This window comes from Ctenopharyngodon idella, chromosome 16 (assembly GCF_019924925.1).
Source record: "Ctenopharyngodon idella isolate HZGC_01 chromosome 16, HZGC01, whole genome shotgun sequence".
Taxonomy (NCBI): domain Eukaryota; kingdom Metazoa; phylum Chordata; class Actinopteri; order Cypriniformes; family Xenocyprididae; genus Ctenopharyngodon; species Ctenopharyngodon idella.
This window is the reverse complement of record NC_067235.1, coordinates 20,645,803-20,660,076: the sequence shown is the minus strand read 5'-3', so window position 1 is coordinate 20,660,076 and position 14,274 is coordinate 20,645,803. Positions and strand designations below refer to the sequence as shown.

General features: G+C 37.3%; 2 protein-coding genes across 4 annotated transcripts; both read left to right on the top strand.

Moving 5' to 3' along the window:
* Positions 1 to 43: 43 nt before the first annotated feature.
* snip1 (Smad nuclear interacting protein) lies at positions 44 to 5,170 on the top strand. Its single transcript, XM_051865104.1, has 4 exons — positions 44 to 340; positions 525 to 654; positions 3,239 to 3,810; positions 4,348 to 5,170. The coding sequence occupies exons 1-4, from the start codon at positions 177 to 179 to the stop codon at positions 4,601 to 4,603; spliced, it is 1,122 nt and encodes a 373-aa protein (XP_051721064.1). The 5' UTR covers positions 44 to 176; the 3' UTR covers positions 4,604 to 5,170.
* Positions 5,171 to 5,529: 359 nt separating this feature from the next.
* gpn2 (GPN-loop GTPase 2) lies at positions 5,530 to 8,752 on the top strand. 3 transcript variants are annotated; one of them, XM_051865105.1, is made up of 6 exons: positions 5,530 to 5,652; positions 6,132 to 6,594; positions 6,680 to 6,836; positions 6,930 to 7,090; positions 8,284 to 8,414; positions 8,518 to 8,752. In XM_051865105.1, exons 2-6 carry the CDS (start codon positions 6,175 to 6,177, stop codon positions 8,588 to 8,590), a joined length of 942 nt encoding a protein of 313 aa, XP_051721065.1. In that variant the 5' UTR covers positions 5,530 to 5,652; positions 6,132 to 6,174; the 3' UTR covers positions 8,591 to 8,752. The 3 variants fall into 3 exon arrangements, with proteins under 3 accessions (XP_051721065.1, XP_051721067.1, XP_051721066.1); XM_051865107.1 differs by lacking the exon at positions 5,530 to 5,652 and adding an exon at positions 5,845 to 5,996; XM_051865106.1 differs by lacking the exon at positions 5,530 to 5,652 and adding an exon at positions 5,872 to 6,007.
* The last annotated feature ends 5,522 nt before the right edge of the window (positions 8,753 to 14,274 follow it).

The window sequence follows — 14,274 nt, the reverse complement described above, 5'->3', positions numbered from 1 at the left end:
AAGAAAGCGGAACTAAATTGCTTTCCAGAGAAGGAAGGACAGATTTCTTCAGCGTACAATCATCGAACCGGAAGTATACATGGAAGTTTCGTAAATGTGGTTTGAATCAGTTTTCATGCTCTCCTTTGGTATGAACGACTCTTACTTTCTACGAAGCTAATAAGCAAGCTCATTTCATGATGGATAACAGGAGACGGCACAGAGAATCTCCTGCCCGTGTTGTAAAGACAAAAATTAAGCAAGAAAAAGTGAGTCCCGCGCGGCCTCCGCGGACACGTCGATCCAGTTCAGGCTCCAGCCGAAGCAGCAACAGCCCTCCAACGAGACGACGAGACAGCAAGTGAGCGCCTTATATCTCACAGCCTGCTTATCTTCATGACAGCTCAGCCGAATAAAGAAATTGTTCCTATTTTTTTTATTTTGCCATTCCATTAAAAATAGTGTAGTATGTGGGGTGGATCAACAGGTCATTTTATTTGTAAACAGTGGTTTCTTACAGAATGTTTCCTGAACTGTATTTGTAGATCACCAGTCAGAAGAAAGGACAGATCGCCAGCGAGAAGAGACCGTCCATCGGGCAGACAACAGGAGAGGTCACCTCGAGCCCGGAGGAGCAGAAGCCCGCATCGCAGCACCGACGTCAGGTTAAAGCGGGTGAGTTTAACCGATACAGATCAACTTGTGTCATGAAACGATGAGAAAGCTGTCTTTAGGAGGGTTTTGGCTCTAAAACTTGTGGGGACCTCGGTGGAAAAAAAAAATGTGATTATAAAACAAATTATATATTTACTATATTATTTACTTTTAAAATACACGTTATTAATGTTACATTGTGGGTATTTTAGAATATTTTATCATCAATTTTCATTGTTGTTTATATAAGATGTTATTTACAGAAACATTACAGCATTACAGACAGAATATAGTAATCATGTATTATGCTATATTATTTTATTAAATAGCAAATTAAAATTCAAGTTATTATTTTTGTTAATTTGTGGATATTTATTTTAGAATATTTGTGAGCATATTGATTTTCCTTGTTTACAAAATATTTTATTTACTGTTACATTACACACCCAATATAGTCATAATAATATAGTAGGTTGTATAAAAATGAAATTTAAAATACAAGTTATTAATGGATTTTTTTGTTGTTGTTGTTAAATTGTGGATATTTTAGTATTTTTAGAATATTTGAATTTTATTTACAGTTACATTACAGCATTGCAGACCTAATACAGTAGGCTATATTATTTTCTTTAATAGGAATTTAAAATATTTATTATTATTATTATTATTATTATTATTATAGTTGTTTTTTTTGTGTATATTAAGAAGTGGTTATTGTAGAATATTTAATAAGCAATATTCATTGTTGTTTACAAAAGATGTTACAGCATAACAGACCCAGAATATATATATATATATATATATATATATATAATATACATACAGGTGCTGGTCATATAATTAGAATATCATCAAAAAGTTGATTTATTTCACTAATTCCATTCAAAAAGTGAAACTTGTATATTATATTCATTCATTACACACAGACTGATATATTTCAAATGTTTCTTTCTTTTAATTTTGATGATTATAACTGACAACTAAGGAAAATCCCAAATTCAGTATCTTAGAAAATTAGAATATTGTGAAAAGGTTCAATATTGAAGACACCTGGTGCCACACTCCAATCAGCTAATTAACTCAAAACACCTGCAAAGGCCTTTAAATGGTCTCTCAGTCTAGTTCTGTAGGCTACACAATCATGGGGAAGACTGCTGACTTGACAGTTGTCCAAAAGACGACCATTGACACCTTGCACAAGGAGGGCAAGACACAAAAGGTCATTGCAAAAGAGGCTGGCTGTTCACAGAGCTCTGTGTCCAAGCACATTAATAGAGAGGCGAAGGGAAGGAAAAGATGTGGTAGAAAAAAGTGTACAAGCAATAGGGATAACCGCACCCCGGATTGTGAAACAAAACCCATTCAAAAATGTGGGGGAGATTCACAAAGAGCGGACTGCAGCTGGAGTCAGTGCTTCAAGAACCACCACGCACAGACGTATGCAAGACATGGGTTTCAGCTGTTGCATTCCTTGTGTCAAGCCACTCTTGAACAACAGACAGCGTCAGAAGCGTCTCGCCTGGGCTAAAGACAAAAAGGACTGGACTGCTGCTGAGTGGTCCAAAGTTATGTTCTCTGATGAAAGTAAATTTTGCATTTCCTTTGGAAATCAGGGTCCCAGAGTCTGGAGGAAGAGAGGAGAGGCACACAATCCACGTTGCTTGAGGTCCAGTGTAAAGTTTCCACAGTCAGTGATGGTTTGGGGTGCCATGTCATCTGCTGGTGTTGGTCCACTGTGTTTTCTGAGGTCCAAGGTCAATGCAGCCGTATGCCAGGAAGTTTTAGAGCACTTCATGCTTCCTGCTGCTGACCAACTTTATGGAGATGCAGATTTCATTTTCCAACAGGACTTGGCACCTGCACACAGTGCCAAAGCTACCAGTTCCTGGTTTAAGGACCATGGTATCCCTGTTCTTAATTGGCCAGCAAACTCGCCTTACCTTAACCCCATAGAAAATCTATGGGGTATTGTGAAGAGGAAGATGCGATATGCCAGACCCAACAATGCAGAAGAGCTGAAGGCCACTAGAGAGCAACCTGGGCTCTTATAACACCTGAGCAGTGCCACAGACTGATCGACTCCATGCCACGCCGCATTGCTGCAGTAATTCAGGCAAAAGGAGCCCCAACTAAGTATTGAGTGCTGTACATGCTCATACTTTTCATGTTCATACTTTTCAGTTAGCCAAGATTTCTAAAAATCCTTTCTTTGTATTGGTCTTAAGTAATATTCTAATTTTCTGAGATACTGAATTTGGGATTTTCCTTAGTTGTCAGTTATAATCATCAAAATTAAAAGAAATAAACATTGAAATATATCAGTCTGTGTGTAATGAATGAATATGATATACAAGTTTCACTTTTTGAATGGAATTAGTGAAATAAATCAACTTTTTGATGATGATCTAATTATATGACCAGCACCTGTGTGTGTGTGTGTGCGTGTGTGTGTGTGTGTATATATATATATATATATATATATATATATATATATATATATATATATATATATATATAATTAGTTGTTGTTATTATTATTATTTAAATCAACTAAAAAGGCATTCTAAGTGGAGTTTTGTTTAAGGAGATTTTGTTTTTATTACAGGAGCAAGATGATCACAGAGGGTCTGAAAGTCATCGGCATCGTGAGAGAAGGGATGATTCAAATGACCGCAGGGTAAAAAGGGAGGGAGATCGTCCACGGCAAAGAGAGCGAGACAGAGAGCAGGACAGACATAGGGGAAGAGAACGGGATGCGCACATACAACAGCAACAGCAGGCTGAGAGGGAACGGCATAATGAACGGCGGCGGGAGAATCGCCTCAGACAGGAGGCTCAGAGTGGCAGTGGGGACGATGAGGCAAATGAGTTCGGTGGTCAACAGGATAGTGATTCTGCCCCTGCACCTGAGAAGGAAAAGCCCAACTTTGAACTGTCAGGTGCCTTGGTGGAAGATACCAATACATTCAGGGGGGTGGTGATCAAGTATAATGAGCCTCCCGAGGCCCGTATCCCTAAAAGAAGATGGCGTTTGTACCCCTTTAAGAATGACGAGCCACTTCCAGTCATGTACATCCACAGACAGAGTGCGTATCTACTTGGACGACAGAGGAAGATTGCAGACATTCCTATCGACCACCCTTCTTGTTCCAAACAGCATGCTGTTTTTCAGTACAGGTCAGAACAACAACAGATATTATGGTAACACTTTACAATAAGGTTTCATTTGTTAACATTAGTTAATTACACTAGTTAACATGAACTGAAAAAGGAGCAATATTTCTACAGCATTTACTAATCTATAGATGCTATCATGGATTTTCTATTGAAACAAATTGCAGAAAATGGAAACTCAAAAATTATATATGTTGTAGTTTCTGTTCACCATCATAGGGTTACCCATCTTTGATGACTTCTGCTTCTGAGAACCCCAGAAATGTGAAAAGGGCCTGTTGACTGCAAACTTGCATTCAGATTTACCTCCATTCAATCAATCAGGATGTATAGAACCAAGTCCCCTCCCTACTTTTTTTTTTTCCTCTCACTTTTTTCATAATGTTTCACTCAGATGTACGTCACAATGCGGAAGAAATTATCTGTTGCTGCTTCCACAATATTGCGATTTTAAAAAATAAAAGTAAATATTGCTGAATTAATGTGGTAATTTCTTCCCATAAAGATTGACCTTTTCTCTTTGCCTTTTATCATCTCCAGATTAGTGGAGTTCACACGGGCGGACGGCACCACGGGCAGGAGAGTGAAGCCGTACATCATCGATCTGGGTTCTGGTAACGGCACCTACCTAAACAATCAGCGTATAGATCCTCAACGTTACTACGAGCTCAAAGAAAAAGATGTACTGAAGTTTGGCTTCAGCAGCAGAGAGTATGTGCTCCTTCATGAGTTCTCTGACACAGCTGAGGTTGATGCAAAGAAGGAGGAAGAAGACGATGAAGGCCTGGATGAGTAGTTCTCAGGCCAACGTTTACCAAAGTTACCTGTTTTGTGCTGGACTCTTTGAAAGAATTTCCTGTAGGAACAGGACGAGCGTAAATTGCTCAGTAATTCATAATTTTCTTTTGGACAATGAAACAGTCACGCTTCAGCCTGACCAAGTTGTCTGTATGACTTTATTCTCAGGTGGATAGCTTTTGTATCCCGTCAAACTGTGTACATTGTTGTCCCTCAAAGCAAGTGCTCAATGCCAGAACTAATTAATCTATCCTCAAAAAATCATATATTTTGGATACTCGAAGTAGTGAATATAATGTCCAGATTTGGTTACTGTAAATATTACTGGATGTATTTGATGTGCTTGTTTCATGTGTTTTCATTTATAGTCTGTAAGTAGAGACATGGTTAGTTAGCGCCAGCAAGTTAATCATCCTCATGGTTATTCAGAAAATACTGAGACTAATTTGAATATTGCTATACAAAAGATGCCATCTTTCTTTAGATATTTTCTATTCTCTCACAGTACAGTCGTATTTGATTTTTAGATGTTTTGTATTGTAAAATAAATATGGATAATAATGAATGTTTCCCTTTTGATTGACTGCACAAGTAAGAGCAAATGAGGAAATCTGAAATTAATGGTCCCTCTTATGAGCCAAGGTATTTTTTTTTATTTTTTTTTTTTCAAATTGGCATTGTTAAGAAATCCAGTAGTTAATTTTATTTGTTAAATTCTGCGTAGTGATTATAGTGTTATATTTTAAATGTTTCGGTTTACATTAGTAAACTGTTATTTGAATGAAACTATCACAAATATACAGTGCTCAGAGATGTTTAGTGACATAAAGCTCACATTTTGTCCTTCAAGTTATACATTTTTCTCCGTATAAACTGATGATCTTATGCTATTTCACGCTGATTTCGTCCGATTTATATAGTTCTGTATTCACTAAGGAAAAGCGTCGAGTAAGTTTTAAGGGACTTTTATTTTGGAATAATCAACATCCGGTTCCCAGCATGTTTCTAGCATCATGTTGCAGCGAAATAATTCACTGACTTTCAAAGGTTTGTGTTTTGTTTTTACACAGTTCATTTATAATATACGTTAATTCTAGATTATCTTGGTTTTGTCTTATCTGTCTAAAATATTTTGTTTACGGCTGCATATACAGACTTACTCCCAGAATAAGTGTTACGCTTATTACGCGCAAATCTGCGTAATTAATATCTGCTGTGTAATATTAAATTTAAGGATAATAATAAGAGATTACTAGGGCATCAAAATTAAATGTCTAATTAAACTTAGTTGTAGCTCGTTTTTAATCTTCAGTTTAGAGATAATTCTGCCATCATTTACTCAGCTTCATGTTCTTCCAAACCTGAATGACAGAAGACACTTTCCTTACAATGCAAGTACATGGTGACTGAGACAGAATTTTCATTTTTGAATAAGAACATGGTTCATTTGTAAAAACATTGTCAATTACCTTTTAAATTGTACAATTCGACATTTTTTTCTAAAAAGTTGTCATTTTCTCTCTTAGATGAAGCCTAGTTTGTTTGCATAGTGGTGAACCTGTCTTCATTATGATGTCATCACATCCTTCAAAACCAGCTCTACATTTCGGCCAGGTTGTGATTGGTCCACCTGGTTCAGGTAAAACCACTTATTGCCGGGGCATGCAGGAGTTCCTGAGCCACCTCGGGCGTAAGGTGGTTGTTGTAAACCTGGATCCTGCCAATGAAGGGTTGCCTTATCCATGTGCCGTGGACATATCCGAGCTCATCACTCTGGATGATGTGATGGACGGTCTAAAACTTGGCCCCAATGGTGGCCTCATCTACTCTATGGAATATTTAGAGGCAAATTTGGACTGGTTAGAGAACAAAATGAAGCACCACCATGACTGCTACTTCCTTTTTGACTGCCCAGGTCAGGTGGAACTCTACACTCATCATAATTCGGTCAAGAATATATTTGCACAGCTGTCGAAGTGGAATTTTAGGGTAAGTACATGGTGGGAACTTTTCCTGAACTTTTCTCTGATTTATAAAGATGTATTTCCTGTCTGATTTCATCTGATATTGGCAGCTGACTGCAGTGCATCTGGTGGATTCCCATTACTGTGCTGATCCGGCCAAGTTCATCTCTGTGCTGTGTACGTCCCTGTCCACCATGCTGCATGTTGAATTGCCACATGTCAATGTGCTCTCAAAAATGGACCTCATTGAGCAATATGGCAAACTTGGTAAGATGATATAGTCCAGATTGATGCAGAAAGTCTGAATAAATAATCATTTGTGGATGAACTTTTCTTTTAATACCATCTTTCTTTTACAAGCATTCAATCTGGACTTCTACACTGAGGTTCTTGATCTGTCATATTTGGTGGAGCACCTCGCTTCGGACCCTTTCTTCAAGAAGTTTCACCACCTGAATGTGAAGTTAGCTGAAGTGATCCAAGACTACAGTTTAGTGTCTTTTGTACCTCTTAACGTACAGGTTAGTGCACCCTTTTGTAATTGCATTTCTTCCTTTAGCTCAAACGGTAGAGCTTGGCGCTAGCAACGGCAAGGTCATGGGTTTGATTCTCAGGGAAAGCTAAAACTGATAAAATGTGTACCTTGAATGCAATGTAATGTGTGGTTGTCTTGTTTCTTTTGGTCTGGATTGAAAAAGAAAATTATATATTTAGTCCTGGTTCTCTTAGCATTCACACTGTCATTTTTAACACCGAACCTAAAGATACAGAATAAAATAACAGATTTTATGGCATATATTTTGCGACCTGAACTTACCGAACATCCAAAACAATGCTGTGTGCTAGGCTAAACGCACTCGTTGTATGTGTGTACATACTGTATGGTGGTATTTTTACCAGCTGAGAACTAACAAACAACTTATAAAATGTGTAAAGGAGTCAAAATAGCACCAGAAATTCCTCTGTTGCACACAAATGAAGATCTGTTGCAAAGACGGCTGTTCTGATGCCTGTACCGATCTGTAATGGGCAACATAGCACCTATGACAAGAAGAACCAGTTATACTTGAGCATTCTGTCTTTTTTAGGGTCGCAACTTGTGACATCGTGTCCTGTTTTTGGTTCGTTTAGATGTCTTTGGACCGTGTTATGTTCATATTTCAGTCAAACTGCACCAGAGTACGTTTGGAAGTGGACAGAGACCCCCTGTAAAAGTGGGTTTTGGTCCGCTTGTTTGGTGCACTTCAAGGTTAGGATGGTAGCGTTCACACATATACAAATGAACTGCACTAACAGAGCAATCGAACCAAATCCTTAGTGAGTGTGTTTATACTTGTAGTTCGGTTGTCTTGTTTTTTTTGGTCTGGATCAAAAAAGAAAATAATACATTTAGTCCTGTTTTGCTTAGCATTTACAGCACACTGCTATCTGTGTTGTGTATATATTTCAGTCGAACCACACCAGAATTCTTTTTCAGGGGTCTCTGTCTGCTCGTTTGGTCACACCAAGGTTCGTATGGCAGTGTTCACACATATTCAAATGAACTGCACTATCTGAGCAATCGCACCAGAGTTCGTTTTAATCGAACCAAACCTGCCAAGTGTGAACACACCTTTAGTCGCTTTGGATGAAAGCGCCTGCCAAATACATGAATGTAAATGTAAACGCATGTGGTTCTGTGGCATATATTTTGACCATTGTTATTTCTCTACAGGACAAGGAAAGCATGATGCAAGTTTTGAGAACTGTGGACAAAGCCAATGGCTACTGCTTTGGAGACCTGGAGGAGAGGAACCTGCAGGTCATGATGTCTGCTGCTGTCGGAGCAGACTTCCAGTTCAGCACGTATCCTTATCATACTGTTTGGTTTTCTGTTTTTGTTAAAGTTATGTTTCATTATTTCATGCAATCACAATCGTGAAAGATTGTCCTTAACTATTTATTTCAGAACTCTTGGTGTACAGGAGAAATATGTGGAGGTCGCTGGAAAAACTGTGGAGGATGAAGTCATGGATTTGTAACCCCTTTTTTATATTGATTAAAAAAGAAAAAGTTAAAAAAAAAAAAAAGTAGCAGAGTTGTCTTATTTCACATATTCAAACATTGTAGACATGATGAACTTCCACGAAGGTGCAAATAAAATACATAATAAAAATAAAATAAAATAATAGAATAAATGTTTTTTTGTTCCCCACATTGAAATACTTATTCTGCATTTAGTAACAACGAAATCATTGTCTTGAGCACTTAAAATGGTTTTAAGTAAAATTGATCTACATAAGCAATAATTAGACCATTCAGTTTATTAGATGTGTGTTCACACGGTTAATAATTAAATAAAGATGTATTTTGTAATAACTTTTGTAATTCAAAAAAGTTGTTTCTTTCAAAGAAGTAGTAAAATGAATCCTTATTTCAATTTGAGTGGCACTGATAGAAAGGAGCTGAAAACTGAATTCTCAGTTTTATAGATCTACATCTTAGTGTTTGGGTTTGAAAGATTTGATGCATAAATAGACATGGACTTCCTTTTATGAGCAGTTTATTGATCAGTGTGTAAATGCACGGAAAGTATCACCACTAGAGGTCACAGTCGTAACGGCTACTTGTTCACACAATATATTATTCAGCTTTATATAGCCTCGTTTATTATTGAATTTTAGGAAACTGCAGTCGCCTTCATTTTAATACTGTGACCGTTTTATAAACCGGATAATTCAAATGGCACATATTACTAACTCATTATCGTCGTGCTTAAATGTGTGAAATTTGCGACAGTTTGTTTGGAAATTAATGAACGCTGCTGCTTTTTATTATTGGTTACACCCTCGTAAAACAATATAAAAGGTTCTGATTTGGTTTAATAATTTGCGCAGGTTTTCTCACTCGCTCTCGTGATACAGGGCGCGTATTTTGCGAACTTGTGGCAGAGCCGGAACACCTTTCATATGTGTAGTCTGGACCTTGAAAAGGCCTTCTCACCCGCGGAAGAACACAGGAATGCATTGTACACGAGAGGAAGACATGACAACTATGTTAGATAGTGCTCGGTGTTTGTAGAACTTGTCTTTTGGTCATGTTTTTCTTGCGAATATCAGTAAAATATGATCTAGTAATTTAAGCTTATTTATGAAAGTGCCACAGCATCTCTTAGGAATAAATCTGCACAACAGTCACCTTAACACATACTTGTGCGAGCCACGGAAGTATTCCGGGAACCAGAAAGAAGTGCTTCGCCTCTTAGCGCACTCGGTTTCGGAACCATGGAAAACGCGGGATGGAATAGAAAAATTATATTGCGGTCTAAAAACGCTTGTGACAGTCAGGTGACTTAGTATCATTTATATATAACTATATGTGCTGCGATATACTGTTATATATACCTGAAAAAGAATGTACAGATTATAATATTCTTGTAATAAGTGCACAAACAGGACTATGCTATTGCACACACTGTATGTCATTAGAACCTCATGTGCCAAAGCGTTATCCATGTCGGTTCATAATCCAGTCCACATTTTAATCGAATCCGCAGGGTAAAAACAGGAGACAGACAGGGAATGGAGTTGGTAATGTGAAATCTGTTTCTGCTTTACAGGTTCTGAGTATGTGCAAGCTCGACACTGTATTTGCTCTAGGCATCGTTTAGGGTGATAAAAGAAGTTTAGATATTTCAGTCTGAAAGTAACTAGTTGGTGTGTGACTATTGAACTCTAAGAAAAACTGCTGCTGTATAGGAAATATATTAAACTGTTTTTGGTTTGCTCTTTTTCTTTCAATTTGGGTCTATGATTTCATGATATTTGAACTCTGTTGACAAAATAAATTGACAGAGATAGAAACTGTTATAAATTGTAGCTAAAAAAACCAAACAAATAGGTATTAGTACAACTTGATGGTCTGAAAATCACATGGAATTATATATATATATATATATATATATATATATATATATATAGCCTGTTTTTTTTCCCAGGCAAATTAAGTCACCATGAACAAGTCACCATAAATATTTTTGTTGTTATGAATGTCATGGGTGTGTGCCAAACACACGATTATGCCCCAGTTATGGTTTCCTATGGCTCTCTGGAGTGGTACTTCCTTCCCTAGCACACTTCAGAGAGTAATTTTGTGTGTGTGAAGGCTGCCCAGCAACCTGCTGGCTGAGGACCAACTTCCTTGTGTCTGCTCTTGCTACTTTATGGATTCCCATGTGGGGGTGTGTCTGAGAACAAGGGATTGAATGAAACTCTGATTGAATGAAGGGCTCTGCTGAGCAGTTTCCTCCCTTTACCAGCAGTGTATGCATGTGGCTTATTGGCGCACCGAAGGTCATGAAAGGGTTTGAGTACACATGGTTTTGTTTACACAGAAAATGTGGCATACTTTGTACTCTGCCTCATTAAAACTGTTGACAAACAAAGACAGATGAAAGCCGTACTTGTTTGGCTTTCATTTTTCGCTTGCAAATCTCAGCAAAATCATTATATGTCTTCCAGATTTCATTCTCTCTCAACCATTGTAGGAAAAGAGCAACGTATTTAAAATGACAGCGTTCAATGCCACGTATTTAGAGAAGGAAGACGGAAAATCTGCAACCATTAAATTTTCAATATTTAGCACAATTTATTGGATTGAATTACTTGTTGTCTTTACCAAACAAAATATCTTCTAAATATGTGGATCATTTACATGTAAATATCACAGTTTAAAACTGGTTTGTGTGTTTTGTATTGATTTGTTTTGTAGCTCAACTGGTAGATCTTGGTGCTTGCAACACTAAGGTCATGGGTTTGATCCGGAATACCAACCTGATGTCATGAGAAAACGTACAGTCAAACCAAAATTTATTCAGACACCTTGAACATTTCATTCATTAATACAGTTTATTCACTATAGTTTAAAAAATGGTAATAAAATATGACAAGATCTCAGAGTTAAACTGTGTCAGAAATTATAAAAAAAGTTATAATTTAATCTTAATTATGTCAGATCAAAGTGTCTGAATAATTTTTGGTTCCAAATTTTTATTCATTTTTACTGGTAGTCCACTGTATGAAGAATTTTTGGGTATAATATGTCACAGTTTACTTTATTTTGCTATCCTCACTTACATAAATGAACTTTAGTGTCCAGCTCACGGTAGTAAAAATATATCAAAAATGTATGAATAATTTTTGGTTTGACTGTATGTTACAAGTCAGTGATTTCGTATGAATTTGTATGTTCAAAAACATTAAAAAAAATATACAAATGAGAAGAGAATTCATAAAAATTATCCGCCAAAGCGTAAAATAGTTGAGAATAGATAAGCAAAAATGTATACCTTGAATTAAGGTTATTATTGTAAAACTACAAAAAACTAAAACCATGACAAAACATTTTCATTACTTAAAATAAAATAAATAAATAAACATATTTTAGCTAATTGCCAAGGAGACATTTTTCATTTTAGTTTAGTTTAACTTGAAGTACTAAAATAACAAACTAAAAGTTAATAAAACCTATATAGGCATATTTAAAAAAAAAATAATAAATAACAAAAAGTTACAAAAACTTTAAATAAAATTAAAATGAAATCTAATTTAACATATTAAGGGGTTGGACAATGAAACTGAAACGCCTGGTTTTAGACCACAATCATTTATTAGTATGGTGTAGGGCCTCCTTTTGTGGCCAATGCAGTAACAGTTCATCTTGAGAATGACAGATACAAGTCCTGCACGGTGGCCAGAGGGATTTTGAGCCATTCCTCTTCTAGACCAGTGGCCAGGTCACTATGTGATGCTGGTGGAGGGAAATGTTTTCTGACTTGCTCCTCCAAAATACCCCAAAGTGGCTGTGCAGGCCATGGGAGAAGTTCACTTTCATGTTCATCAAACCCTTGTGTCACAAGTCTTGCTGTGTGTACTGGTGCATTATCATGCTGATACACAGCACCCCCTTCAGGGTACAATCTATGAACCCTTACTTGGACATGTTCCTCCAAAATAGTTGGGTAGTCCTTGGCAGTGAAGCGCCCATCAAGCACAGTAGGGAATGCCATGATACCTCAGCCCAAACCATCACCGATTCACCTCGTGTTTCACTCTGGGCAGCAACAGTCCAGGAGTCCTTCTCTACACCATAATGTGGGAAAGACAGTGAAAGTGGACTCTTCAGAGAATAATACATGTCCACAGCCCAAGATTTGCACTGTTGGCACTAATGAAACCGACATTTTGCATTGGCACGAGTTACCAAAGGTTTGGGTATAGCAACCTGACCATGAATATTGACTCTGTGGAATTCCCAACAAACAGTTTTGGTGGAAACAAGAGAGTCGAGGTGCACATTTAATTCTGCATCTTGTTGGATGTGGTTTGTCCTACGTGGTGGTATGCCGGCATTACCCTGGACATTGTGGCTCTCGATACACCACAAACAGTTGCTGGTCACAGATGAGCCAGCGAGACGCGCACCAACAATTTGTCCTCTTTTGAACTCTTGACATGTCTTCCATTATGTTGTGTGGATTGCTATTGCTCTGCTAATTCAACCTTCACACTCTGCTCTTACTGATGGAATGTAAAATCAGTGAAGACTGGCCACAAGACCGAGCATATATAGGTGTGAAACCGCCAATGCTACATTGGCCATTGTTTTAGTTTCATTGTCCAAAACCTGTATATATCAATGCTACTAAAATAACACGGCCTTGAATGCACTGTAAAAATGCTACTTTGATAAAAGCATCTGGTAAAGGGCATAAAATGAAAATAATTTGCTATGTATAGAGATAAAATGATGGGACTGACATGAAATAGTTTTTATTAGTTGTTGTTTTGTTGTATAGCATAACACTATCATTTATATTATTTTTATGCTTTAAATATTTATTATACTCCAAATATTTTTAATAATATACTTAACATTGCTATCATTTTCACTGACAAAGGATTCAATAGTTATTTAACAAAGATATTTTAGATCTCCAAATCAAATATATGAAACACTAAATAACATTTCCCATAAATTATTCATCTTATTTCCATATTCTTTGCTTTAAGATGAAATATGTATACATTTCACTGGGGAGAAATGCATTTCCCAGATTCAATATACTCTTACAAAGTGCCAGAGAACATCTCACTACTTCACAGGACACAACTTGAGTTGGCCAGCAATGCTAGCGGCTCTGCATTGCATTAAGGTTGTGCGCTGTGCTGCTCTGCTCTGCTCTGCCCATCCCCCATACTGAGATACCAAAGCAGAGTTGTGCTGCTTTTGCAAGCAGCAAAGCTTCAGCTCGAGTGAGAGGCAGGCAGGGAGAGAGGGGGTGGGGAGAGCAGAGAACGAGAGACGGTGTGTTATTCTCCTAAAAAGATATTTTTCCCAAGAGATTCTTTCTCTATCTCTTTTTAGATTCCAAACTGAACCACAGTATAAATAGATGGGCTTATTTTGTGATGATAATGTATTCTGCCTTTCAACCACTTTGTGTGGTTTATCTGATTTTCTTCTTTACTCGTGCTCTCTCCCTCCCTCTCGTTTTTCATTTTCACTTCCTGCTTGCAGACTAGCTCAACCCACCACCAACCCTCCCTTCTCTTACTTTCCTAACGCATTTCAATCAGCACAACCCCCTAAAACAGTTTCTTAACCGGTTTGACTTCAGAACCCAGTTTTTACTTAAAGTGATTACCGCACCAAAATGGTTTTTTCA